Here is a 27,927-nt window from a genome sequence, read left to right on the forward strand (position 1 = left end):
GATTTATTGCACATATTTATACACACACAACGCATATACACTATCTCATACAAACAACGTCACACACACACATGCGAACACACACACTCAGCATTCTTGTAAAGAGACATGCAGTAAAACTTTCAGCACCTCAAGAATCAAGTGAGAACTGAATTAAAGCCAGTCCCAGTAAGTGTCAGTTCAGAATAAGCTACCTCATTTTTTTCGAATTAATAATTTTGTTATGAAGGTGAAAAAAAAAAACACGGAATGTGGTTTTGTCAGATGTACACAGCGAGGGTATCAATGAAACATTTTTCTTGCGACAACAGCTACCTGTAAAATATATCTCACAACTAGCAAGCTTCGTAGGCCTCTATAGCGAGATCTATCTATCTGAAGTCAATTAGGATACTGACCAAACTAGCTACTAATGAGACCTAGCTAGGTAACTCTACATTGTCTGACATGAACAGTTTGTATAACTTGTCAAATATTTTAACATTTTAAACATGATGCCCCAAAAACTAGAATATAAATCAGTCTGTAGATTAACATATACATACTGTGCTATCAATCAGCAGCAACTGACACACGAGTCTACTGTCTAATAATTCTAACTAATAATTCTGTACTAAGTTATAAACAGTTGCTAGCTAGCTTTGCTATAATCTATGTATCTTCGTATGTGCAATGATTGTTAGCACAGTCCCTTTTGTTTAATATGTAAGTACAGCTATGTAGCTATGGTTGTGTTGCTAGCTTAACTATCATGCTAGCCAAGTTAAGCACATTATGCTAGCTTTCGTGTCAAACGTCCCAAATATACTGAACAAAATTATAAACGCAATACTTGCCCCCATTTATCATGAGCTGAACTCAAAGATCTAAGACTTTCTCAGTGTACACAAAAGGCCTATTTCTCTCAAATATTGTTCACAAATCTGTCTAAATCTGTGTTAGTGAGCATTTCTTCTTTGCCCAGATAACCCATCCACCTCACAGGTGTGGCATATCAAGATGCTTAGACAGCATGATTATTGCACAGGTATGCTTTAGGCTGGCCACAATAAAAGGCCACTCTAAAATGTTCAGTTCCATCACACAGCACAATGTCACAGATGTCGCAAGTTTTGAGGGAGCGTGCAATTGGCGTGCTGACTCCAGGAATGTCCACCAGAGCTGTTGCCCGTGAATTGAATGTTAATTTCTATACCATAAGCCATCTCCAAAGGTGTTTCAGAGAATTTGGCAGTACATCCAACCAGCCTCACAACAACAGACCACACCAGCCCAGGACCTCCACATCCAGCATCTTCACCTCGAGACCAGCCTGAGACAGCTGCTGCAACAATCGGTTTGCATAACCAAAGAATTTCTGCACAAACTGTCAGAAACCGTCTCAGGGAAGCTCATCTGCATGCTCGTCATCCTCATCGGGTTCTCGACCTGACTGCAGTTCTTCGTCGTAACCGACTTGAGTTGGCAAATTCTCACATTCGATGGCGTCTGGCACTTTGGAGAGGTGTTCTCTTCACGGATGAATCCCAGTTTTCACTGTACAGGGCAGATGGCAGACAGCGTGTATGGCGTCGTGTGGGTGAGCGGTTTGCTGATGTCAACGTTGTGGATCAAGTGGCCCATGGTGGCGGTGGGGTTATGGTATGGGCAGGCGTGTGTTATGGACAACGAACACAGGTGCATTTTATTGATGGCATTTTGAATGCACAGAGATACCATGACAAGATACTGAGGACCATTGTTGTGCCATTTATCCACGACCATCACCTCATGTTGCAGCATGATAATGCACGGCCCCATGTTGCAAGGATCTGTACACAATTCCTGGAAGCTGAAAACATCCCAGTTCTTGCATGGCCAGCATACTCACAGGACCTGTCACCCATTGAGGATGTTTGGGATGCTCTGGATTGGCTTATACAACAGCGTGTTCCAGGTCCTGCCAATATCCAGCAACTTTGCACAGCCATTGAAGAGGAGTTTACCAACATTCAACAGGCCACAATCAACAACCTGATCAACTCTATGCGTAGGAGATGTGTTGCACTGCATGAGGCAAATGGTGGTCACACCAGATACTGACTGGTTTTCGGATCCCCCCCGGACCCCACCAATACAGTGAAACTGCACATTTTAGAGTGGCCTTTTATTGTGGCCAGCCTAAGGCACACCTGTGCAATAATCATGCTGTCTAATAAGCATCTTGATATGCCACACCTGTGAGGTGGATGGATTAGTGCTCACTAACACAGATTTGGACAGATTTGTGAATTTCTTTTAAGAGAAATAGGCCTTTTGTTTACATAGAGAAAGTCTTAGATCTTTGAGTTCAGCTGATGGTAAATGGGAGCAAAAAAAATTTTGTTCAGTTTTCTTGCAACTGATGTTCAAAACAATTTAGCCAGTCATAAAATGTCACAACCATGACTTTAACATGATTTACTTGGTCACAAAAAGCGAAAATAGCTCATTTGCAGCCTTGTAAAATCAAAAGCACTGAATATTTCTGTATTTGAGTAAATTTGTATAATTTGAGTGTACCCAAACTAGTCCTGTTATTTAGCATTTACCGAGTCTAGTTTTAAAGCATGAATAATGAAACTCTTTACATCACTGGGTACTGACTATCACTAAAATAAGGGGAAGAGATGCTGGGATATCTGAAGTAACTACAGTTGCGATGACGAAGACTATCTTACATATTGCTTTGTAACTTGCTGTTTCCAAGGAAACCGAGTGGCCATCTTGTGGTTCCCTGGGGGGAGATAATGAGGAGCTGTGTACAAAGATCAAAGTGCAAGTCTGATGTTAGAGCTTTGGGCCCACCTGCCAACATCACACCTGGACGGAGGAAGATGCTGCTGATGTTTAATGACCTTTGTTGACTAACATTTACATGCACGTACGTACAAACAAACACGACATACACACACAAACAAACCCACACAAACCCGCACAAGTCTCATTCTCTCACAGCCACTGTCAGACAGTTACTGGTGGCATCACTGCCCTCCTGCCGGGGCTTGCGTCCCTTCCTCTGTCCTCCTCCTTCCACCCAGGAGTTGTGAATAACAGTTCCCCCACTAGGAGCTGGGTCCACCTGCAGCAGCGACACCACCCTCTTCTTGACACGGGTCTTCAGGGCTTTACGCAGCTTCTGTCGGGTGAAGGCATAGAGCAGAGGGTGGAAGATAGTGGTGCCATAGGCCATGGCCAGGAAGCAGAGCCTCACACGTACCAGGCTGTCGCTGGGACCCAGACAGAGGATCAACACGTTGACCATGGACAGAGGAGCCCAGCAGCCCAGGAAGGTGGAGATGATGATCAGGGACATCTTGAAGACTCTGCGCTGGCGCTCCCGCCGGTCGCGGTGGCGCCTCACGGCCCGCCTGAGGGCAATGATGGCTGAGACGGATGCCTGGACGCCCGGGCGCTCCCCCCCCGCTGGCGCCAAGGTGGTGGCGTCAATCGGGACAAGGGCCTGGGGGGCCGGGGTAGCCGGGGTGGTGGCGATGGGTGTGGTGGTGGCGGTGTTGGTGACCCCTGTGGCCCCGCTGTCAGAGGTGACCAGGGGCACGGAGGAGAGGGGCGGAGGGGAGGTCGGGGTGGAGGAGGGAATGAGGGGTGGCTGGGTGAGGTGCTGGTTCTGGCTGGAGGAGGCCCCTCCTCCTGTGGTCAGAGTCAGCCCCTTCCTCCTCCGTCTCCGCCTACGGATCCCGCAGCCGGTGTCCTTGTTGGAGGCGCGTGGGCCCCTCTTGATGTGGGTCCCGATGCGGATGTTGAGGGCCTGCAGGATGCGGGAGTAGGTGAAGAGCATGACGACCACGGCCAGGAAGAAGCAGGGCACCTGTAACAGGAGGTGGTAGTACATGGCCAGCCCAGTGTGGTAGCCCTGCCCCCCAACACACAGTAGGGTCCGGTTCTGCCACACTGGTGGCAGGTGGTGGTAGGGAATAGAGGGCGAGGGGGGGGTGGGGGTCAGCCCAGTGGGGGTCAGCCCGGTGGGGGTCAGCCCGGTGGGGGTCAGCCCGGCAGGGGCGTCAGACTCAGGGCCGGTGGTCAACACTCCCACCTCTATCTCCCCCACTTGGCTGTCCTCCCCAGAGGAGAAGAAGTCCCCCTCAAGGAACGGCAGGAAGAAGACAGCCAGAGACACGGACCATACGGTGGCCAGAAGGAGTGCAGCACGCTTCGGGGTCAACAGCCTCGTGGCCGGCCGGACGGAGATGTCATAGCGGTCCAGGCTGATGACCAGCACGTTGATGGCTGTAGCCACACTGGTGAAGGTGACACAGGCCTCGTGGAAGCAGCACAGCGTGGCCAGGATGTCCCCTCCACTACCTTCCGCTGGGAGCAGGATGACCGCCACGGTGAGTGGCAGACACAGGACACAAACCAAGATGTCCAGCACATGCAGGCTCACCGTGACCATGTTGCTGACCGAGTCGACCAGGTTGGACTGGGCGCAGTAGAGCACCAACACAGTCAGGTTACTGCTGAAGCCCAGGACCAGCTCCAGCATCAGCACACTGGTGAGGGACACCTGGAAGCCCAGGGGTAAGGGGGCACTCCAGTCCCCCTCAGCCCCCGGCCCGCTCTCTCCCTCCAGAAGCCCTGCCCCCTGCCCATCGCTGGTCTCCAGGAGGTCGCTGTGGTGCTCGGTCTCCATGGACACCACTGTACTCGCTCATACATAGCAACGGCCACACCAGACCATGCCCCACCCTCTTCCTTTCCGCTAGTTCTGATGGTCGCAGTAAACAGTCAACAGCTCTCTGAAGTCCTGTGGAAAAAGAGACAGAGGAATGGTGAATAGCTCAGTTTATCTGTTATCACCGGCATTCAAAAACAGCACATCCTAAACCCTCAACAACAAATGTGTAAGAAAAGTGTTATTGTTCATTAAATATGGTGCAGAGAGATGTCAAACTCTGTGATCAATTTCATATAAAGAAAAAAAAGAAAATATTCTGCTGACACGTTCTCCGGTGTTGTGAATATCACCTGTTGTTGTTGTTGTTGAAAGGAGGCCACAAGGCAGAAGCCTGCTAATTTGACTGCTACATGGTTCAGGCATTGACTGACAAGCAGCTTAATTATAAGCCTGAATAACCTTGGTTATTACTGCAAACTCACTGTATTGATATTCTGGAGTCTGGGCCATGTTTAGAGGCTGACAGTGTTTGCCCTTCTAAGGGCAGGCCTACGTAAGTCAAAGTCAAAGCAGATAGAGAGGTAATGCTCTGTCACAGCGGTCATGGGCAGCATTGTGTTGCTGGTACCCCTAGAGAAAGTACAAACCTTGATTTTTGGGCTCGAAGTCATGAAAACAAATGTGTGTGTGCTTTCAAACATGGTTTAGGGTGAATAAAAAAAAATGTTTCTTAGAAGCACAATCCAAGAAGCACAATCCAAACCAAATGTTTTTCTTTTTAAAATGTGTATATACACATACCATTTCAAATATTAGTTGAAACCACTTTTATTTCATATTTAGATGTTAGATTGTTCCGCTCCATTGTCCTACTACAGTGTTTGATTTTATGCATTCTGCAAATTAAAGATTAGGAATTATTATAGACAATTGCAGAAAATATAATAAGTAATACATTTCTAAATGAAATCTTTCAACCTTATGATTAAGGAAATTAGATCAATGCACATTTGTTTTGATTGAATAAAGTTTAAATAAAAAAATTTAATGATTAATATTGGTAACCATACACAAGGTCAAAATAAATATGGCTCTGGTAAATACAGAACAATTAAATAATACTGCCTTTATTTCAAATTACATTTGAATTCTCCTTCCTGTGAAATGTGGCTGTTAACAGTTAAGTGGATTTAACAACGTACCTCCATTCACAATCAAGCCAAAACCGGTACCTGTGAGTGAATGTGTATTGTACAGTGAGGGGTAAGTAGATGCATGTGCCACACAGACCACATGTTTTAACGAGTCATGAGGGACATATTGGCCTCCCTTTCTCCTGAAATGTGTGTTGCCTGCCTTTATACCTGCATCAGTAGGAAGGAGCTGCACATCTCACTGCACCACTCAGTGGGCGGGGGGAGGCGGTACATCCTTACATAACAATAACTAGGTCAGATAACATGCATACATTATAGAACATACAGTTTTTATTTAAAATCTTCAGATGTTAGACACATGCTAGAGCTGTTCCGGCATACAGAGACATTTCCATTGATACCGGTGACGGTCAGTCTACGTGACTCCAACCAGTCTTTCTCTGTCCACAGATGACTGAGATGGAGAAACACAACTGGACCGTTTTTACTAAATCATTTAACACCCTGTAAACATTTATTTAATGCCACGTTTTCTTTCAACTAATTTCACAACCTGTGTAAAACCACTAACAGCTCATGTGAGGAGAGCAGTTTCTAGGGTTCCTCATCGAGGTGTGTGGGTGTGTTCAGGGCCTGAAACAGAGCCCGGGCCCAGCTGAGTGTGGCATCACTTAATCGTTTTCAGAGGGGTGCGTAATGAAGATGAATGGGTCAATGATCCACAGACAGTGGCACATAAACAAACAGGGATGGATGGACCTGCAGCACCCCCCACCCCCCAGCACCGTCTCTTCATCATCGACCTGTTACTTCAAAGCACTGCCTCCACCACCTCCCTTATGTTGCTTGAGTCGTCACATACAATATTGCCTTTCAAGTTTTATTATTTCATTGGCTTACGATTCTAAGCAACATGTGGTGAGTGCTCAGAACCACATTAGCTTTCCTATGTAGTAGTAATTATGGCTGAACTGTGGGTGGATTGACTTCCTGCCTGTTGGGCCCTGTCTAGGGCCTCCCTTGGATAGGGCCACAGTGTCACTGGACCCCCCTCGTCTCAGCCCCAAGGTTTTAACGCTGCTATATTATTGTGCCGGGGGGAGTAGGGTCAGTTCTCCTTCTACATTGTAAATCCTTGTAAATCTAAGGAATGCATTTTCAAAATGTTCCCTGTCTCCTGCTCCGTTTTTACTTAGGAGGACATGAGGTCTTGGCTGTCGTCATCGTCCCCCCACCCCCCCCCTCCCGGTTTGTCTCTGTCCTTGTCCACCTGGTCATGCTCCTGGATTAGGTTTTATAGGCTCTGGACACAGCCCACATGCATTTATTAATTACTACAATTTGTACTCTTAAAATCTTTACCCAGCACAGCCAGAAGAGGACTGGTCACCCCTCCGGGGCTGATTCCTCTCTAGGTTTCTTCCTAAATTTATAGTGCATTTCTACCGATATGTACTGTTCAGAGGATCTAGTGACTGCTACAATGGGTAAGCATTTGCAGAGCCAGATAGACTAGTGGTGGTTCAGACTTTCTGGCAGTGTTTACAGCAGAGCTTATGGCTTTACTGCTTGCCTTGCAGTGGGTGGAGGAAGTCAGGCTAGATCTTATGCTGACACTCCAGTAGGGATCTGAAAAACGTACAGTTCTTTACCCCTTTTAGTAGTTCAGAACCTCTGAGACGTGGCGGGATCTCAGCTGGCCCTTGCCTTTAAGAAACCCTTTGTCAGGGTACTGAAGCTGGACTAGAGTTGATTATAAATGAGGACAGCAGTACAAATGGCTACTGGCAGGGAGGAAGGGTGGAAAGGCTTTCATTGTTGCTCAGAATGGAACAATAGTTTTATCAACTTGTCAGTTTGGGGATTAGAACTAGCAACCTTTCATTTAATGGCTCAACTCTCTTGACCACTAGGCTTCCTTAGCACCACAGGAAGAACGTTAAGCAGGCAGGGACATATGTTTTAGACACAGACCTTCTATTCCCTGCTGGACTGAGAAATGGTCAAACTATATCTGAAGACACAATCGGTGGCTAAAAGCGTTCTGGTCAGATAAGACAGAATTCCCTATTGGACACTTCAGTGTAGTGTTGTTTTTACCTCTCTCCTGCATGCCTCTTATAGATAATGTCTCCTCAATCTCTTCATCTCTCCCTCTATCCACTAGTTTCTACTCTCCTCCAAGTCTCCAGGCTGCAGCCAAGCAGAGGACAATAGCTTTTCTGTGGAACCTTGTTTCTCTTAATCCAATAATGGAATCCATGGTGTTTTAAAGTGGGTCTGGAACACCAATGTAAGGCATCATCGATCTGCCAATTTAACCGGCCCAAGCCAAAAGAGAACACATACATTGACAAACCTGGAATAAATCTGCTCTGTGGTGATACATCCTCTCACTGTGTCTCTCTGGGAGGAGATTTATTGCCACCTATAAAAGTTGCCTCAATATGTAGACACCTTTTGTTGGAAAGGACATGGAACAAAAAGGTTGTGTACGGATAGTAAAGATAATGACATTTTATTGCAATATAAAAAACAATACATAATATCGGGCCTTCGGTTTAATTTAGAGTAATGTAATGTTATGTACAGTATTCCGGGACAGTTGCAAATAAAATAATTGTATTGACACCGAACGTTTTGGGCTGGATATAATATCTTATATGTGCATAATCTATATGTATAATCATTATCATAGCTCAGCTAGCCATGAAATTCCAAGTTAGTATGTGAGTGTTTGTTTATGACGTGGGTAACTTTACACAATTTTCTGGGACCCATTTTGATTGGACAGCTTTCACAAGCAGTGGCCAAAAATACCAGAATCTGTCTCTGTGTCAAAACAGTGCATCCATGTGTAGTGCAAAACGTAGCATAATGTTAAGTAACCTTTTCCCACTGTCAGACTTCATCCAGCCAATGTAGTGTGTGATTGCATAGGCAGGTACATTTGTAGCTAATGCTTGTACAAAAAGCTGTAAATTTAACTAGCTGGCGCTTAGCGACTCCAATACAAACTACAATTTGTCAGCAATGCAAAAAGACAAAGATATGGATAAACCTACACTAGTTTTGAGATTAGCACAAACTACTCACATGTGCAATCAAGCTATGCTGACCTGTGGATCCTGTTGAAGAGATAGTTAGACAAGGGTCAATCTGACTAATCCAATGGCTAGCTAGTTAAAATGGGTAAAACTGTCTGGAGAGAAATCGTCAGTGCTCCTCGATGTAAAGTTTTTAATGCTTGACATGGCACTTTACAAACGTAATACCTTTTTACCTGTCTGTGTTTTCTGGAAAGCTGAATAAAGAAACATTGCCAGAGGCTTAGCCACCGGTAAGATATATGTCAACTGAATTAGTGGCATAATGCAATTATATATTTTTTTGCATTTGCTGGATAATTTCATTAGCAAAACATTTTAACTAGTGAGGTAAACTGATCTACATAGGAAGATACATGTTTTAATCCCACTTAAAATTAGGGAGAAATGCTAGTACCTATCAAAGAACAACAATTTAAAACCTTTAAGAGGATTGCAATAGTTGAACCGCCCCTTTACATAAATGTACTAAGACTGAAATGTACTCTCATTAGCTCTCATAAGAAAGAGTAAAAAAGTATCCACTCAGAAAACATAGTAAGAACAAAAGTTTTTCACCTATAAATTGTGACAACAATAGAATATATAAGAATAGGACATATTGCCCTTGATTTATCATGTGTATTATTTGGGCCTGCCAGATAGCCACTATGCCAGATTGATTATTCTGTGCATATCTTTTCCCAAATAAATGTTAATTATCGTGTTGACCTTCGGTGAAATGGTTGATTTCACTTTATAATGACTGTTATTAATTATTCATTTCTGAATCAATTTGTTCATTAACAAAATTATACCATCTGCAGAAAATTTCACCTGCAGAACTACAGAGGAAACACTGAAAACCACTAGATCGGTGGTTCTCCAACTTTTTACACCGCGTACCACCGCATAATTCACTGAATACATATCCACTAAAGGGAGCCCCACTACAATAAGGCATGAATTCTGTATTCTTTTCTAAGCTTATTTTTTCTCACTCTCATTCTGAATTCATAACGTATCTTGTTACCCCCATGTTGGTGGAGCCACATGTTGAGCATGTTAACAGCAGCCAATCTACCTGTTACCCTTGGAAATCTGCACTCGAAGCGGAATTCAGGATTGTTACCGCTGGGGTAAACTCTGACATGGAGGCCCTCACTAATACGTCTGCCTCACACAACCAGCGAGGTAGCTGACCTCAAAAAGACAACAGAATACAGCTTCAGCTTGAGTCAGTGACCTGGAGAAATAGTTCACTGAACTCGGAGGGAATCGACCAGAGGCTGTCATCTAAGGCTGTGAATTTGGAGGTCGCAAAGTGGAGGAATGTTTGTTTAGCCTTCCTGCTGACGCTCTCCATTGGATCGAGGACTCACTGGACTTTTTCGTTGATGTAGCTCCAGTGGTTTGCCAGCTACATATGGGAGTGCTCTATACAGCTCTGCAGGGGCCTTTGGTAGGATGCACAATTTCTTATTTCAGACATTTAAGGCAAGTAGTTTATCCTACATTCTGACCATCCTCCTGAGGTTGACCTGCATACTCTACGCGCTGGGATTTCTTGCTAATATGTTATTTTAGTAGTACGTAGTTACGTGCTTCACTGGTCACACTTTGTTAGCCCACCACCACCTCAGTCACCATCTGTTAAGTTCTGCATTTCTTTCATTCAGGGGGATTGATTTGACATTTTGAGCATCTCACTTTCTATAGTTACTTCATGGTCTTAATAATAGATCTATGGCAGTGAGATACCTCTGAAAGATCGGACAGTAAACATCAAAATCAGAAGGAAAGCACTGACATATTTTCTAATAATGCTTTCAGCCTGAACTGCCACACACAGTGTGTGGTATGGGGACAATGAGTGGTTTGAGGGGAGGCCAAAATCTAATAACCTTCTCTTTTTAGAGGAGCAGCTGTGACTACGACCTAAGGAGAGGAAAACTCACGTTATTCATTTTGACAAGAGGCGAGAGGGCAAACAGAGTAACTTAGATAGTGTTGAAGTATGGCAGTTGTTATTGAGTTGGCTGCATTCATTATGTCTATGGGCACTAAATAATTATATATTAGAAATTAAATGTGTATAGAATTGTATTCAGAGAAGTCAATATAAAGATACCCAACCCATTTTCTGCCGTTCCACTTCTGACATTTCCATTAATGTCACACGCCAACACACAACACACAAAATATCTGATCAGATATAACCAGAATAAATAAACAGGGAGGCTTTTTTTGAACGTTTCTCAAAACAAATATGACTTGTATGTTTTTCCTGAAAACACAAGTCCACTGATATAGATGTGAATCAGAAAGAAAAATATACTGTAGTGCTGATTACTCAGCTTCTACAATGTTGGTTGAAAAAGGGCCAATTAATCAAACAGTTGACAGTCAGGAATTGCATGTGCATAATGCTTAAATAATCATGAGTGTGTCTGAATCATTCATTGCAAATGAACCATACAGCTTTGAAAGTTTACTCATCAAATTGATGCAAATTGGTGTATGTTGAAGGAAATGTACATAAATTTTTTTTTGCCAACTCAAATGTTGGCTAAATACAAAATTACCCAAATAAATATTTAGAAAGTAATTTTAAGTAAATATATGTTCTCAACAGTTATAAAACCAACAAAAACTATAGGTAGCCAAAAAATATTTATTCAAACAAGCAAAACACCAATCTGCTGCATATTAGTTTACAATTAACAGCTGTAAACAATTTACTATCCTTCCAGGTGCAGTCACACACAAAATGTATACTGACCGAAACATAATATATCCAGGTAACTAGCCAACTCAAACACGGACTAGCAATTTAGCCAACACTACAAGCATGCAGAAGACAGAAACATCTGCTACTTATGTTCATCAACAAAATAAATAAGAACCACACAACTGAACCCCTCCAGTTAAAAAACACCTGGACCACCACCCTCTGGCCCACCAGAGGATACACACGTTAACACCTCTGACTAGCCTAGATACTGTACTTTGCTGAACTCTTTGGCCCGACATCGCAGACGCAATATCTCATTGCGCATGAGTTCTTAGTTTAGAGTAGACTACAAAATAATCTGTCCCTTTACATCTGGCAAGCTTAGGACTATATGGTCTAAAACCTGAACGAAAACGATGTGCAATGTATATGAGAAATCTGACTATGTGACCAAGGGTATTTATGTAACCACATTACCCACAGAAACTCTAAACAGGCACGACTAAACGAAAGGTTCAAACTCAAAATGAATGGTCTCTTTGCCACCTCCAAGCTCTCCAAGCTCTCACTCTGACTCTAATCATGTACACACAATGTGCTTATCAAGCCTTAGCTCAGCATGTCGATCCAGTTGCCGTCCTCTGGGGATGGACTGGATGTGTGTGCTACATGTGTGCTAACTTGAGATTATCCTCCTATTTCCTATCAGGTGGAGTATTAATGTGAAATAAGTCAAATTAGTTAAAAGAATAATGACATAAGTTCTCTACCACACAAGCAGTATGTTCTGTGTCAGGCTGTTCAACAGAAAACTGTTGTCATGATCAACAATTTGTGTTTACGTATTCTAGTTTAGTAACCATCTGCATTTAGTAGGAACCATACTGCATTCCGTTGTACTGTATTTGTACTTAAAGTTGAACCAAATCTAATCTAACCATCTATAGTTTCCATGCAGATCTGGCTCACTCTCCAGTCAACCACAGGCCAAAAGAATTGGGATATTGTTTTCTAGATCAGAAAGCAAGCTGACTCAGAAGAAACCTAGAAACCTGTCTCCAGTCCACAGGAGGTCACTACAATGATGAAGGGCCTTAATCACGGAATTGCGAGAAAAACACTCATTTGAGACAATGCTTATCTCGGTCTGCCCATCAGTTGTAATAATGCTGTTTTTACACTGACATAGACTGCATGGCTACGCAGTCCTGTAACATGAATGTTCACCGGGTTGAGACAATGCTTATCTCGGTCTGCCCATCAGTTGTAATAATGCTGTTTTTACACTGACATAGACTGCATGGCTACGCAGTCCTGTAACATGAATGTTCACCGGGTTGAGACAATGCTTATCTCGGTCTGCCCATCAGTTGTAATAATGCTGTTTTTACACTGACATAGACTGCAAGGCTACGCAGTCCTGAAACATGGATGTTCACTGGGTTGAGACAATGCTTATCTCGGTCTGCCCGAGAGTTATTTTGAAGAAACTAAATCAACATTACAAATGTAGCTGCAGAAGTCACATTAGTAACATCAACTAAAAGATTTCCAAAGAGGCCAAATAGTTGTTGCCCAAATTGTAGGAGGATTGGTCACAAAAACTGCAAAATGACCCAATATGTCAGGGGAAACAATGCCAAATGTTGTCCAAAAAAGTGACAGATTTCAACAGCAAAGACGAACAGTGGTTGCAAATTGAAGCTTACTGACATGGGTAGATGCTTAGCAGGATAGTTGCTCAATGCCACAAAAGTACAGCCTCAAAAATTATCACAGAATTTCATCAGCACCTCTGTGACCCAGTTTCAACAAAAACTGTATATTATGAGCTTCACAAAGCGGGAACTTATGGTAGGGCTGCCATTCGAAGCACGAAACCTGGACCCCTTAGCAACTGAAAAAAAGATTTCCGACAGCCAGACAGGTTTATGTTTAGAGAAAGCCAGAGCATACCTTCAGCCCACAATGTCTGCTGCCAAATGTTAAACATGGTGGGGAATCTGTAATGGTATGGGCAGCCATCTTGTGGGAGTCATTGGGTCCGATAATTGCTCTTATTGGTCATATAAAGGCGAAGGAATATGAGGCCATTTCACAGGAAGGAGTGCACTCGATTGACCAAACGCAGTTTCCTTGATATTCCAGTATTCCAGGATGATAATGCCCCCAAACCCTCTGCTGATTGAATTCAAGAGTGGTTTTATGGACACTAGGATGACATCACACACCTTCCATGGACTCCCCAATCACCAGATCTAAACATCATTAAACCTTTACTAGAAGTAGGAAAATTGATTTTCGCCTCATTCATCCCTCTATAAACCTGACGATTTTCTTCTGAAGAAAGGCACAATATACCACCATACACAGTTCAAGACTTGTACAACAGCAAGAATGATTGGAGCTGTTTGACAAACTCATTATTAGCTACATTGAAATCTGGCATGCCAACGCACACAACACTTACAGAAATGTAAGATTATAAAAGCTAAATCAACTCAAGAAAAACCTGAATGTTCTCTACAATAAGCCATAAAAACAATTAGAGACCTCCATCCCAATGCTAGTCGCCTAATCATAGATGTAAAGTACAGCAGCCTGAATATCAAATTGAATAAAATTACTGAATTGATATTTTGGTACAAATTAAGTAATATGCAGTGACATTTTTTTATCAGTATCCCAATTCACTGCGTATGCACGTTTTGTGTGTGTATGCATGTGTAGAACTATTCATGCATGTGCATACATAGAGGACTGTATGTGTGTGTGACATAGCCAGCCCTCAGGCAGTGTGCAGCCAACAATATAGCTGGAAGCAAGGTGACGCTCTACAGACATGTGATTGACAGGGCAGACACAGATGGAGTGGACAGGGGAGAGATGAAGTCACAACCAGCCTCATGTTCTATTTAACAACAGCCCAAATAGAGGAAACACTGGGGGAAAATGGAAGTCCCCGAGGTCATTAAAACTTGATTACAGATCCAGCACATCTCCCCAAGCAGGAACAAAAAATACAAGCAACCAATCCAATGGTTTTACAAGTAAGGAACCAGTAAGAACCCCTCATTACCTACTGTAACAAGATGCTTCCTTGGACTCAGGAGGTTGACATCTGAGCCTTTTGTGTTCCTTTGTGTCTTCTTAATTAGTTTGACTGTTCAGATCAATGTGTGACAGGTACAAATGATTTACTGTCATGAAGCTAAAATACAGTGTGTTTATACTGTATGTATTTGTACAGTTCCACACACGCGTGTGCACATACACACACACATACACACACTATGTTTTGTACAAGTGGGCTGGTTTCAGGGGTGTGAAAAAACTAAACAAATAATTAAACTGCCTAAACAAATTTCAACCATTAGAAAAGTCATACTATTCCACATTACATCACAATGCAAATTGTCTAAACTGTGCTGCTACTACTCTAATGCTGTGAAGGGACTGGGAAGGGAAGAAAGCAAACAGGTAAAAGTGATTTATTCTTCATTATCCTGTTTTTTTTTTCCAGACTTAAAATCGGATTCAAGCTGGGCTTTATTGAATACTGTCTTCTTTCTCTCCCCACCATCACACAGGTCAGAGTTGTCTCATCCACATCCGTCTCTCCCCACCATCACACAGGTCAGAGTTGTCTCATCCACATCAGTCTCTCCCCACCACCATGGAGGTCAGAGTGGTCTCATCCACATCTGTCTCTCCCCACCATCATACAGGTCAGAATGGTCTCATCCACATCAGTCTCTCCCCACCACCATGGAGGTCAGAGTTGTCTCATCCACATCAGTCTCTCCCCACCACCATGGAGGTCAGAGTTGTCTCATCCACATCCATCTCTCCCCACCACCATGGAGGTCAGAGTTGTCTCATCCACATCCATCTCTCCCCACCACCATGGAGGTCAGAGTTGTCTCATCCACATCTGTCTCTCCCCACCACCATACAGGTCAGAGTTGTCTCATCCACATCAGTCTCTCCCCACCACCATGGAGGTCAGAGTTGTCTCATCCACATCCATCTCTCCCCACCACCATGGAAGTCAGAGTGGTCTCATCCACATCTGTCTCTCCCCACCACCATGGAGGTCAGAGTGGTCTCATCCACATCAGTCTCTCCCCACCACCATGGAGGTCAGAGTGGTCTCATCCACATCAGTCTCTCCCCACCACCATGGAGGTCAGAGTGGTCTCATCCACACCAGTCTCTCCCCACCACCATGGAGTTCAGAGTGGTCTCATCCACACCAGTCTTTCCCCACCACCATGGAGTTCAGAGTTGTCTCATCCACATCAGTCTCTCCCCACCATCATACAGGTCAGAGTTGTCCCATCCATATCAGTCTTTAGAGACAGAAACATGATGGAAAAACAGCACACACTGATGGTTTATTAGACATGTTTAATAAAGGTGGTTCATTTCTATGGACAGACTGGTGTAAGATATCCGCTATCTTTTTGGTTCCATGTTGACAAGATGTTGGACAATCACTAGAGGGGACTATTGACCCACTGATCATTTCAGAATAGTCACCCCAGGGTAGAGAAAAACACTGTTATTCAGCTCACTGCGGTAACAGGTTAACACAGGTTGAAGCCAATTAACTTGGTGTATAATTCTGAATTGTGATTGATTACATCTAAGCTAATTTAGGATTGCTATTACAGGGGTGTTGAGATTTATCTAATTAGGGGGAACTACTGGGCCCCTTTGCCGTTGCCAACTTGAGCACTGCTTCTCATGATTTGCAGCTTCTGCTAATTAGCTGCTAACAGTTTTTTTTCCCCTCCTCCTACTAATGTTACTGCACTGTTGCATTAGGTTTTTAAAAATATATTTCTTGATGATGATCGGGACCTGTTAATGTGGTAAAATACCAGTTAATGGTGTCAGACCAAGGCTCTGTGTTTAGTTCTTCCTGACTTTATTTCTGTCTTCCTCTGATCACAACCTTCTTTTGGAGAAATTGGAAAACCATATTGGTCTATGCCATAATGATTATTTCAGTAATTTCATTAGAGTGTATACTTTGACAGTACATTAAGTTGAGGCTTAGGTCTTTATGTTTTAAGAATGCAGTTATGCCCTCACCTATTACATCACTATTTTACCTGATAGATATGCCAAAAACACATTCTTATTAGTTGAGAAGGTAAAAAACTCACACCAAGACTCATCTGTAATTCTGTAAGAGACCTACAATAGGTCCTTGAGAAGATAATCTTCCAGCAGGATAATAACTCAAAACATACCCTTAAAGCCACACTGCAGTGGCTTAAAAACTAAAGGTCAATGTCCTGCAGTGGTCCAGTCCAAGCCTGGACCTCAATCCAATTGAGAATATGTGGAACGAATTGAAAATTGCTCTTCACCAAAGGTCCCCATCCAACTTGATGGCGCTAGAGCAATTTTGCAAAGAATGGGCAAAAATTGCTGCATCCAGTGCAAAGCTGGTAGAGACTTTTCCGAGTAGAATAATGGCTGTAACTACTACCAAAGGTGCCTCTACCAAAAAAAAGTGGTGAATACTTAAGCAATCAATTATTTTCTGTCATGTATTTGTAATTAACCTAGAACAATTTGTAGATATTACTTATCAATTTGATGTTATCTAAATATTTGTGTTGATTAGTAGCATAAACTATTAAATACATTTTGATTTTAATTCCCAATCAAATCTGAAAAAGTCTGAGGTGATTGAATAGTTTTGAGAGCCACTACATGTGTCAGGAGACTTGGGTCAGTCTAAATGTAATGCTAAGGTGTCCTTTTGGATCTAAAGGACGCTCCCTCTAATTTCTCTGCTGTCCTGTTAAAAGTCTTTGGACCACGCCTCAGGATTACCTGACCTGGCTACTTTCTAGGTTCCAACTTTACTGGGGAGATTTTCCTAGCCACCATGCATCCATTTATTGTTGTTTCTTACTCTTTGGGGTTTTAGGCTAGGTAACTGTACAAGCACTTTGTTACAACAATGTTACAGCAATGTTTTTTGGTTACGGTTATTATTTTCGTAACATCAAGGACCTCCTGCCGTTTAAACATTTTAACACTTAAATGAGAATGTAAAAACAGAATGTTACTTGAGTGCTGACTGAGTTGAACATATTTATAGGAAGTGCTTTTTGAGGCCTTTAAACGAGATTTGGTCACATTCTGACTGGAAGTTAGTTGATATAATTAAATGTATTCTGCCACTTGGTGGCAGTAAAGAGCATGAACAGTCTAATACTACAGTGTGGACAGCCCAGTTGGGTTAACTGAGGGAATGTCAGTAACTGACATAAGTGGACAACTGCTAATGCACTACCAGATTTTTCAATCTAAACACACACAGCATTATGTATTTTCTCTGACTTGCAGCGAGTAGTCTAGTATAGGATGATTCTCAGATTAACAGTCCTAATTTAAGACTTGTCACTCTGACTGGAGAGGGAACACTTCACTGTCTTCTGCAGTTGTAGACTTTTTTGTCATTACATAAGTGATAGTTGAGTAACAGCTAGTCAGATTCCTATAGTTAGACTATCACATATGGCAAATCTATAAAAATACTTGACTGTCTCTTTTACAGGTTATTTTTTGTGTACACACACACACACACATACAGCTCTGGAAATTAAGAGACCACTGCACCTTTTTCTTTCCTATCCAAAAAAATGTAAAATGAAAGTTTTGAGTGAGGAACCAAAGCGTTAAATTTGCAGTGGTCTCTTAATTTTAACCCTTCTTTTCCTAACTCAAAACCTTTCTTTTCGCCTTTTTGGAAAGGAAAGAAAAAGGTGCAGTGATCTCTTATTTTTTTCCAGAGTTGTATATATAAACAAACAGCAGTATACCCTGGAGTTCCCAACAAGTCCACAAAATGGTGTGATTGTGAAAGGAGAGAAGTCACCAGTAAATTAGAGTAAAAATACTGGTACACTGACCGAGAGAGCCAAAGGGGCAGGAATATAAGGAGAGAGTGTGAGAAATAGAGAAAGACAATACGACGATGAGAGAGATGGCAAGAGGGCGGAAATACTGCAGACTCATGGCTGTCTAGGTGTTTCTAATCTCCGCAGTGTAGCAATCGATCAAAGGCTTAATTTTCCTACTCAATTCATCCCGCAGCGCTAACCGCTAGCAGTCACCTGCTGGGCCAGCAGCCTCCATGGCAGCCAACCAGCATCTAGCATCTCCAGCCAACCAGCATCTAGCAGTAAAAACAGCCTGTCTAAGCCCCAAACAGAGCATGACATGGCTACCGCCAGCTTCAAAGAAGCCAAATGAGAACTAAAATGTGGCAGCCCATTTCACTAGATTTTCTTTGAATAGTCATCAGTAGAAAACAGAAATACATACTTTACTACAGATATTTTGATAAGCACGACAGGAATATGGTTTTTGAAATGTGTCAGTGAAATAACAGAATACCCTCCACCTTCTCATCCCAGATCACACAACTCAATCCCCCAACACTCAACCCATACTGTACACGATGTGGGCAAAACACAACCGGAAAGATTATTTTGCAAAAACGACATACTGCGTGTATAAACATATACACTGATGAGCCAAAACATTATGGTAACTCACAGGTGATGCAAATAACATTGATCATCTCCTAACAAGGGCACATGTCAAGGTCTGGGTAGATTAGATGGTAAGTGAAAAATCAGTTCTCACAGTCAACATGTTGGATGCAGGAGAAATGGGCAGGAATAAAGAACTGACCGACCTTGATAAGGCCCATATTGTTATGGCCACGATTGGGTAAGAGTATCTCTGAAATGGCAAAGCTTGTGGGGTCAGCAGTGGTGAGTATCAACTGACATTGGTCCGAGGAGGGAAAAACCACAAAACCAACAACAGGGTGTGGGGCGCCCAAGGCTCATCAATGCATGAGGGCAATGAAGGCTATCCTGTCTGGTCCGAACAGACAGAAGGTCCACTGTGGCCCAAGTCACAGGACATTGTAATGATGGTTACGGGAGGAATGTGTCCCAACACACGGTGCATCGCACCCTGCTGCATGTGGGGATGTGTAGCTGCAGACCTGTCAGAGTGGCCAGGATGACTCCTGTAACTGTTGAAAGCACCTACAATGGACCTTGGAGCAGTGGAAGAAGGTCGTCTGGTCTGATTAGTGCCATTTACATTACACTGACGGCCATGTACGTATGAGCCGTTTACCTGGAGAAGTGATGGCACTGCGGGAAGACGACAAACCAGTGGAGGGACACCCTAGGTCCAGGCATTCATGGGGCATTATAGATAGATACATTAAAAAAAAAGGTCATTCTAGAAAGAATGTACTGTATCAATGAATTTAACTGGACATTTTCTAAAAACTGCCCCTTTTCTGGGTCCATTGCATCCATGCATTTAGAAAATAATGTTGATATCCCAATGTGGACCTGCCGCTAAAATGATTGTATACCCTCGCCATACTCGGACAAAGGTATAGACTAAACACACATTCACTCACACACTGTATGCCCTATAGTGTATAATAACAAACACACACCCACACACGCACACGCACGCATGCATATACACACATAAAAAAACACACTTCTTACCTCGTCCCGCCCCCCACACAACACAGGGACACATAATGTAACCCACAGCACACCACCAACCCACACACTTCCTCTACCAGGTGCCCTAGGCAGATAGAGATGGAGATTATTAAGTATCTGAGGTAACTATCAGAGATAAGATGACATCTTGTATGTTTAAGAGACTGCTGGATCCCAATCACCCCATACATGTGAGGGAGAAAGAGAGCAAATTAAAGAGAAAGTGACGAAGGGAGAGATGAACAGGGAAGTGCTAACTGAGGAGGAGGTATGCAGGTAAACCTATAGAGGGACAGGTGGAGACTGAGTTGTATAATGGCTGAAGGGGAATGTCTGTGCCCAGTTCACACCATCAGTCTCTCATTTGAACACTCCCTGTCTTCAGTCGTCTTTTTCAAACATAATGCCTCCGCCAACTCTTGCTAGATTCTTTCACCATATTTTCTCAGGGTCTACTGATAAAATAAATATTCACATCTTTAAAGGGCAACTCTCAATCCAAATTCAGCATTGCCACAACCCTTCACATAAAAAAAGTTGTGTCTGGGGGCAGGTAATATTGTGAGTCAGGGACAAGTTTAAGTATCAAAATACATATCAAAATGTATAAAATAATAATTTTTAAATTAGAGAGTATGTTGTATAAACACATTGCATTTAAAAAAAAAATGCAGCTAAGTAAATGCTTCACAGATATATGTGTGCCGTGGTAATTGTCTCTGTTTTGATCAAATGTACAACCTGTCTCCAAAAAAGTTGGGATGCTGAGTTAAATGCAAATGAAAACAGAATGCAATGATGTGCAAAACATTTATCCCTATATTTAACTGAAAACAGTAAAAAGAAAACATATCAAATGTTGAAACAGAAATGTTATTGTTGTTGGAAAAACACATGCACATAGTGAATTTGAATTTGATGCCAGCAGCACATTTCAAAAATGTTTGGACAGGTGCATGTTTACCACTGTGTTGCATCACCTCTTCTTTTAACAACACTCTGTAAGCATTTGAGAACTGAGGAGACCAAATGCTGTAGTTTTGAAACGCTTTCCCGTTCTTGCTTGATATATGATATCAGCTGCTTAAGCGTTCAGCTGCTCAAGAGTTAATCGTATTTTTCTTTTCTTAATCCCCCTTAGTCCCTCTCTTCACAACCTCCATGATTCCCAAAAAGAATTAAACATTTTGATTAGTCAGACCACAGGACAGTTTTCCAATAGGCATCAGTTCATCTTAACTGAGCTCAGTCCCAGAGAAGACAGCGGTGGTTCTGGATCTTGTTTAATATGTTTTTTTCTTTGCATGGTAGAGTTTTAACTTGTATTTGTGGATGCAGCGACATACTGCCTTCACTGACAATGGTTTTCTGAAGTGTTCCTAAGCCCATGCAGTGATGTCCACTACAGAATCGTGTCTGTTTTTAACGCAGTGCCCCCTGGGGGCACTGAAGATCACAGCCATCCGATATTGGTTTTTGCCTTTGTCACTTGCATAAAGAGATTACTCCAGATTTTCTCAATCTTCTAATAATATTATATACTGTAGATGATGAGATCCCCAAACCGCTTGCAATTTTACGTCAAGAAACGTGATTTATAAATTGTCTTTCACAGAGTGGTGAACCCTCCCCATCCTCTCTTCTGACAAACCCATTCTCTCTGGAATGATCTTTTAATACCCAATCAAGTTACTGACTTTTTGCCAATTGACCTAATTAGTTGTGTGATATTCCAACAGGTTTAGTTTTTTTGCTTTACACAACTTTTCCAATCTTTTGTTGCCTCTGTCGCAACTTTTTGAAAAGTGTTGCTGGTATCAAACTCAAAGTGGGCATATATTTTACAAGTAACAATAACATTTCTCAGTTTCAACATTTGATATGTTGTACTATTTTCTATAGAATATAGAGTTTAATGATTTGCACATCATCGCATTCTGTTTATATTTACATTTTACACAGCGTCTCAACCTTTTTTGGAATAGTTGTATATGCTAAAATGTGTCGGAAATGTTTTCACATGTTGCCGAAGGGAATATAACTACTAACTTTGCTTCCATGCCACCATACCTCTTCTACTCCCACAGCCAAATGTGCATGTCCTGAGGCAATACAATTCAGCAGAGAGTTAACCCCTCCTTGAGATGAGAGTAAAGCCCCTTTTAAAGGTGCCTCTACATTAGAGATTTCAATGGCAGAGTTAGGGGTAAAAAAGAGAGACATTTACTACTAAAACAATTTAGTAACACTGTTTGAATTAAGATTAGAATGTCATTAAGTGTTAATTAATGCTGAGCTGAGTATTATTGTTTAAATGTGTTCATTTGGTTCTATTTAGACATATTAGCAGGACACAACCAAATATTTCCCTAACATGAATTACATAGGTCTAGCATACCTATATAGATAATTTGCTGTAAATAACAATACACAGTACTTAAATGTAAACTGATATTTATATTGCTATATTTGAAAATGCAATTGTCAGGAAATCCTTTCAGGTGACTCAGTTCCACTGATATATTTGTGGATTGCAATTGTTTGTATCCTGTAATTTTACTTGATCTCTAAGTGTAAATATGTGTGAGAACAGAGTGTTATTTCCGTGCCCAACTGGCTGTGCGTGCTGTAGATTATGTCAATAAATGTCTGCTTGCAAGTCGAGTTTTCTGCTTACTTCTGCAATCTTTGTCGCGTGAGCCACTCTATGCCTCCACTCTTTGGCACTAAACAGACACCATATGGTCTCCCATGAAAATTGTGATACTTCCATTTTAAAGCTTTTTTTCTATCATCAAGGTGTTTTCCGTATAAATACCAACAAGTGAATGCACTTGTTCTTGCTCTCCCTCTTCTTCTCTCTGTCTTACACAAATTTAATTGGACACAGATGGCCTAACACCTTCACAAAACAGCCCACAACACATCCACACAGCAACCCATCCACACAGCAACCCATCTACACAGCAACACATCCACACAACAACACATCCACACAGCAACACATCCACACAGCAACACATCCACATGCCTGAGGTGAAACTGAATCCTTTCCAAAATGTACAGTAAGGCAGTGGTTCTCAAATAGGGATCAGGATTGTACAGGGTCCGTGGCAATTATTTTTATTTCTGTAACATACATTGATTGTAATTTACTTACGTTTTCTCTCTGCCTCATGAGGGAGTGTGTATAATTACAGGACATCAGAAGATTTTTTAACCATGTCATGTTTCCAAAAGGTAGGCAGAAAACAGGGGTCCCCGTACGGCATAACGAACGGGTTGGAGAACCACCGCAGTGAAGCATACAGGCCACAAGGAATGCCCTGAGGACAGCTGTAGATGTGAAGACCTTGATCTCCACTGGAGCAGTGTCATCATTATCATGTGACAGTTTATCAGATTGTTGTCAGTGCAAGTTGCTCTCGCATCTGTTATAAAACCCCACGTCACATTATTCTCCCCAGCCCTTAGAGCTCAAGCCTGTCATTTAGCCATAACAAGTAGCGGCCCCTCAATAAAGCCAATCAAGACTGCAGTGCAATCAAGCCTCTTTACAGAGAACGAATCCAAATCAAGCACCACTGAGTCACTGTATAATCAAGCAATGATGGAAAGGGTTTAAGCATTGTAGGCCCTGAGGAGAGGCATGATACTGGTACGGTCGGTGGTGTATTCTAGCGCAACTTGATATGTAGGGCTGTTGAACAATAACAGTGGATTATAATATTGTTCATATTATTTCAGTAATTACTCTCAAATTAGGCTACATGAGGGGTTTTATGTTAGAAGCGGTGCTAAGCAACGGTGGTGTTGGTTTGTGGCCACCTTTCTGTCATCAGGAGTTAATGGATTCCCTGGGGGCCATCTGAGGCACAAGTGGCCATTTTAGTTAAAAAAGGTGGGTGTGTCCTGTGTCAAACAGCTTCACAGAAATGGCACTTCTGTCTAAGATGAATATTCAAATCCTGTGTATTTTCTTCAGACTATGGTTTTAATTAACTGAACGATTTTTCCAATACTTTAATGCAGGAATCAGCAGTTGAATAATGTGTGAGGAAGCTGAGAGAAAGGGCTGGATGTAACACAGATTCCCTAGCCAGTGCTGTGGAGCCAGACCATCCATAACATCAAACATATAGCCTGAAACATGCTTTCAGGCTTATTTCCAAATATTTGATTGAAACACGCCGATATTTTGACCACTGATAGGTTACAACAGTTCGTTTAACTCATGAGGCATTTATATACGTCAAGAATGAGTAGATATATAAAGTATATTCATACCTTAAAAATGGATTCAGGCATCTGCTTCAGTCTGCATTGAGTGCTAAATGAGTATGTTGGCAGTATTTTTTTCAACTGTCTTTTGATTTATTGAGCCAGTATTCACAAATATTTGAAACACAGGTGTATTTTCCCCTTTTTTTTAATCTATGAATTCGCAAGCACCGTCCCATATGAGAAGGCTGCTGGTGTTGCCTATGAGGTAGGTGTAGTTATCTTTTTGTTTCTCCCCCTCTAGCCAAGCATTACTCCTTCTGTCTCCAACCGTTGCTCACCTTGAGATACTGTAACTGTCATGCAACCAAGCCAGTGTTTGTGTGAGTGAATGTCACCAGACGCCCGTTCAATTGTAACATCAGAGTTTAACATCTGCCTGACACTTCAGTGAAGAAGCCAAGTGTGAGGGAAAGGGCGAGCGAGAGAGAGAGGCAGAGAGACCAGGCACCTAAGCGGGGTTAAAGAGAAGTTATGCCTCTCCAGATAACAGAGCTCAATTAATCGTATTAATCTACTTCAGGCAGGGCGCCATTTGAGTAAGAGGGAAGGGTCACTACAGTCATCCGGTCTTCCTGCGCCGTGCTAGGTTATCACACTGCAGTGACAGACCTCAATAAACAGGTAAAGGGAAACCAGAATCTAACCATGTGGCCTTGGTCACAACACACACACATCCCGCGTGTACACGCATGAACACACGCACAGATGCACACAAGCACACATGGACACACACCCACATACCAACGTTCACAAACACGTGCACACATGGCACTCTGTATCTACCCAAGTGCCTTCCTCCACCTAACTGGTGATTTATCTTTCCATCTCTCCATGTTGTCTGCTTCTCCTCCCACCCCCTCTCTTTTTATCCTATCTGGGCTTTGGATCAAACCACATCTAGCTCACTATCTTAATCTATTATCTTGGATCAGTGAATGAATTGCAATGTGCCTTTAATTGTACACACTCACCTCACTGTGTTACTCAGAGGGAAAGGCTGCACAGCGGAACTACCCCAACCGGAACCCACTTCATAATCATCTTCATTCATCCAACCCTGTTGAGACCCCCTGAGTACAACAGAAACCCCATTAGAGATGGCTTTGGAGGTGCATGGAACCCTCTGGTTCATGCATGCATTTAAATGTTCAGTCATTCAGAGTGATAGCCTGCTGGTGGTTTTAGGACAGAAGGAATATTTCTGTGCAGTGAGTCTGTATAAGCCTTCCAATTTACAAAACAAAAGCTCATTAGATATTCCGACTCAGTTGAAGACATACTGTCTAAACATATTTAAAATAACAAATGGCCCTCGAGTGGACGAACGCGGCCCTTAGATGAACGTTTTAGCTTTTATTATTTCTGAAGCCGCTATATAGACTTCCAAGCAGATGAAATTTTCGGAAAGCGCGAGCCTAATCAGAACATTAAGTGCGTTACAGAACAACTGTAGGACAGACCAATCCACTGCTCCTCATAGAGAAATAAAATATGACAGCTTCCCTCGATTACTGCAGCACCAGATAGCTGTAGAGTGACACACTTTATAGAACTATATTCCCCGACCAGCTCCACCATCAAAGCCTCCATAAATACACACTCCCATGCATCACATCATGCACAGTAAAACACACAGAAAACACACTAATAAGCACACACTCATGCAGATAGGCAAGCACACTTTCGCAATCTATCTCTTTCACACACACACAAACACACACACACACACACAGGTTTTACCGAAACAATCTCTTTTGGTTTCACAGCAATAAAAGCAACTCTTAACACACAACTGACCACAAAATACACAGATGTTTCAGACTAACTTGCTAAATGACTACACACCCTCATTAATAACACTCTGTATCGTGTGTGAAGACACCCCTGGTGATCCATTGCTTAGTTCTGAAAATAAGCTTGGAATTAACTATTCCATTGTGTGTATGGTGTAACAGGGCTATTCGGTCTCACGCATCTCTGGGACAAACTAAAATTAATAAAATGCCATCACGTAATGAAGAGCCTTTAACTACACCAGTGACAACATCATCATGTTCATGCCACATTCTACAGATATAGCCCTGCCAAATGACACATTCAATGGGGTTTGCAATGATAGTGGACTTACAGTAGTAACACCTAGGCCCCCTCCCACATACAGCATATGCAGTGCAAATCTATTAGACCGTGTCCTGCTAGAGCAAGGGTAGGCAACCCTGTTCCTAGTGAGCAGCAGGGGGTGCAAAATATTGTCCCAACAAGGCAACCACCCCCCACACCCCCACGTTAATTAAAATTATAACCTACATTTTACACACCTGGGTTTCCAGGCCTGTTAAATTCTTTTGTATATGGCTCTCCAAGACAAGGTTTGCCTAACCGCGTAACGCCCATAGTAAAAACAATGCACTTGGCCCAGTTAGAATATGTATCTGTTTACAGTTTCTTTCGTTCCATAGCCTTGTTAAAATAAAAAAAATCTAACAGTCGACAGACAGATTCCTCAGCAGGACAGGTTTTGGTAGCATCCCATCACAGAGACATCCCAGCATCATATCACGATGACCGTCCAAGCGCACACTTCTAGGCTATTGACTCGGATAACATGCTGTGTTCATGCCATATGGCTTTTACTGCAACATGTGTGGCAATGTTGCATAATTCAACATGTTTTAAATACATTTAATTTATTCTTACTTCACTCTGTAAAATCCATGCAAAAAAACGAATTAATATTCCGGAGTTAAATTAGCAGTCAAGATGAAAAATTATGAATTGGGTGACATGGTTTTAACTTACCTCCTCCCACCGGTTTACGAGGGGAATTCCCGCTACATTCTATTGCAGGTGTCCGCGCGCTGCGCTATCTCCCGCGTGCACGCAGCACAGATTCACTCCAACGGGCTACAGGACAGCCGGCTGTCAGCGCACAACGTGACCGGAATAATTTCGCACCTTGTGGTGTTATATAAATTACAGCGCGGAATTAGAAAATAATCCTGCAAACGATAATAAAGATAGATTAATCACCTTGTTTGATTTTATTTCAAATCAGTTAATTCTTCAACCTTTAAGCGTCTCCCTCTCAGCACGCTATCAGCTCCGCTCCTGAGTGGAGCAGCCCACATGGATCAGTCAAACGGCATAGATTACACATGCACTGCAGCGAGTAGCCGCACGCGCTCCATCTCTCCAATACGGTCAGCAGTGTATCTGCAGGCGGATGGGAGGACGCTGGTGGGGAGAGGGGAGAGGGGCGGGCGTTGTAGTTGAATGGGGAATGTAATAGAAAGCAGGGAGGGACGTTGTGCGATGGGTAGCTTACAAGGACGACCAGAGATTCCTCAAGGGTGAACGCTCTCTTGCAATTCCGTGTAGTCCCCCAAATCGTGTAATATTTTTGGTCTCTTTCTCTGACTATAGGCTGAACTACAACACT

At 42.6% G+C, this 27,927-nt stretch overlaps 1 protein-coding gene across 3 annotated transcripts; it reads right to left on the minus strand.

The window, feature by feature from the left end:
- Window positions 1–2,302: 2,302 nt before the first annotated feature.
- LOC105017223 (G-protein coupled receptor 22) lies at window positions 2,303–27,668 on the minus strand. 3 transcript variants are annotated; one of them, XM_020055284.2, is made up of 2 exons: window positions 27,519–27,668; window positions 2,303–4,783 (listed from the first exon to the last, which is right to left on the minus strand). In XM_020055284.2, exon 2 carries the CDS (start codon window positions 4,667–4,669, stop codon window positions 2,963–2,965), a length of 1,707 nt encoding a protein of 568 aa, XP_019910843.1. In that variant the 5' UTR covers window positions 4,670–4,783; window positions 27,519–27,668; the 3' UTR covers window positions 2,303–2,962. The 3 variants fall into 3 exon arrangements, with proteins under 3 accessions (XP_019910843.1, XP_012993640.2, XP_019910844.1); XM_013138186.3 differs by having other exon boundaries at window positions 27,288–27,668; XM_020055285.2 differs by lacking the exon at window positions 27,519–27,668 and adding an exon at window positions 25,460–25,494.
- Between the last annotated feature and the right edge of the window lie 259 nt (window positions 27,669–27,927).

Source organism: Esox lucius, chromosome 17 (genome assembly GCF_011004845.1).
Source record: "Esox lucius isolate fEsoLuc1 chromosome 17, fEsoLuc1.pri, whole genome shotgun sequence".
In the NCBI taxonomy this organism is placed as follows: domain Eukaryota; kingdom Metazoa; phylum Chordata; class Actinopteri; order Esociformes; family Esocidae; genus Esox; species Esox lucius.

Coding starts and splice junctions, on each gene's coding strand:
- LOC105017223 (XM_020055284.2), bottom strand. CDS start 4,669: ATGGAGACCGAGCACCACAGCGACCTCCTGGAGACCAGCGATGGGCAG.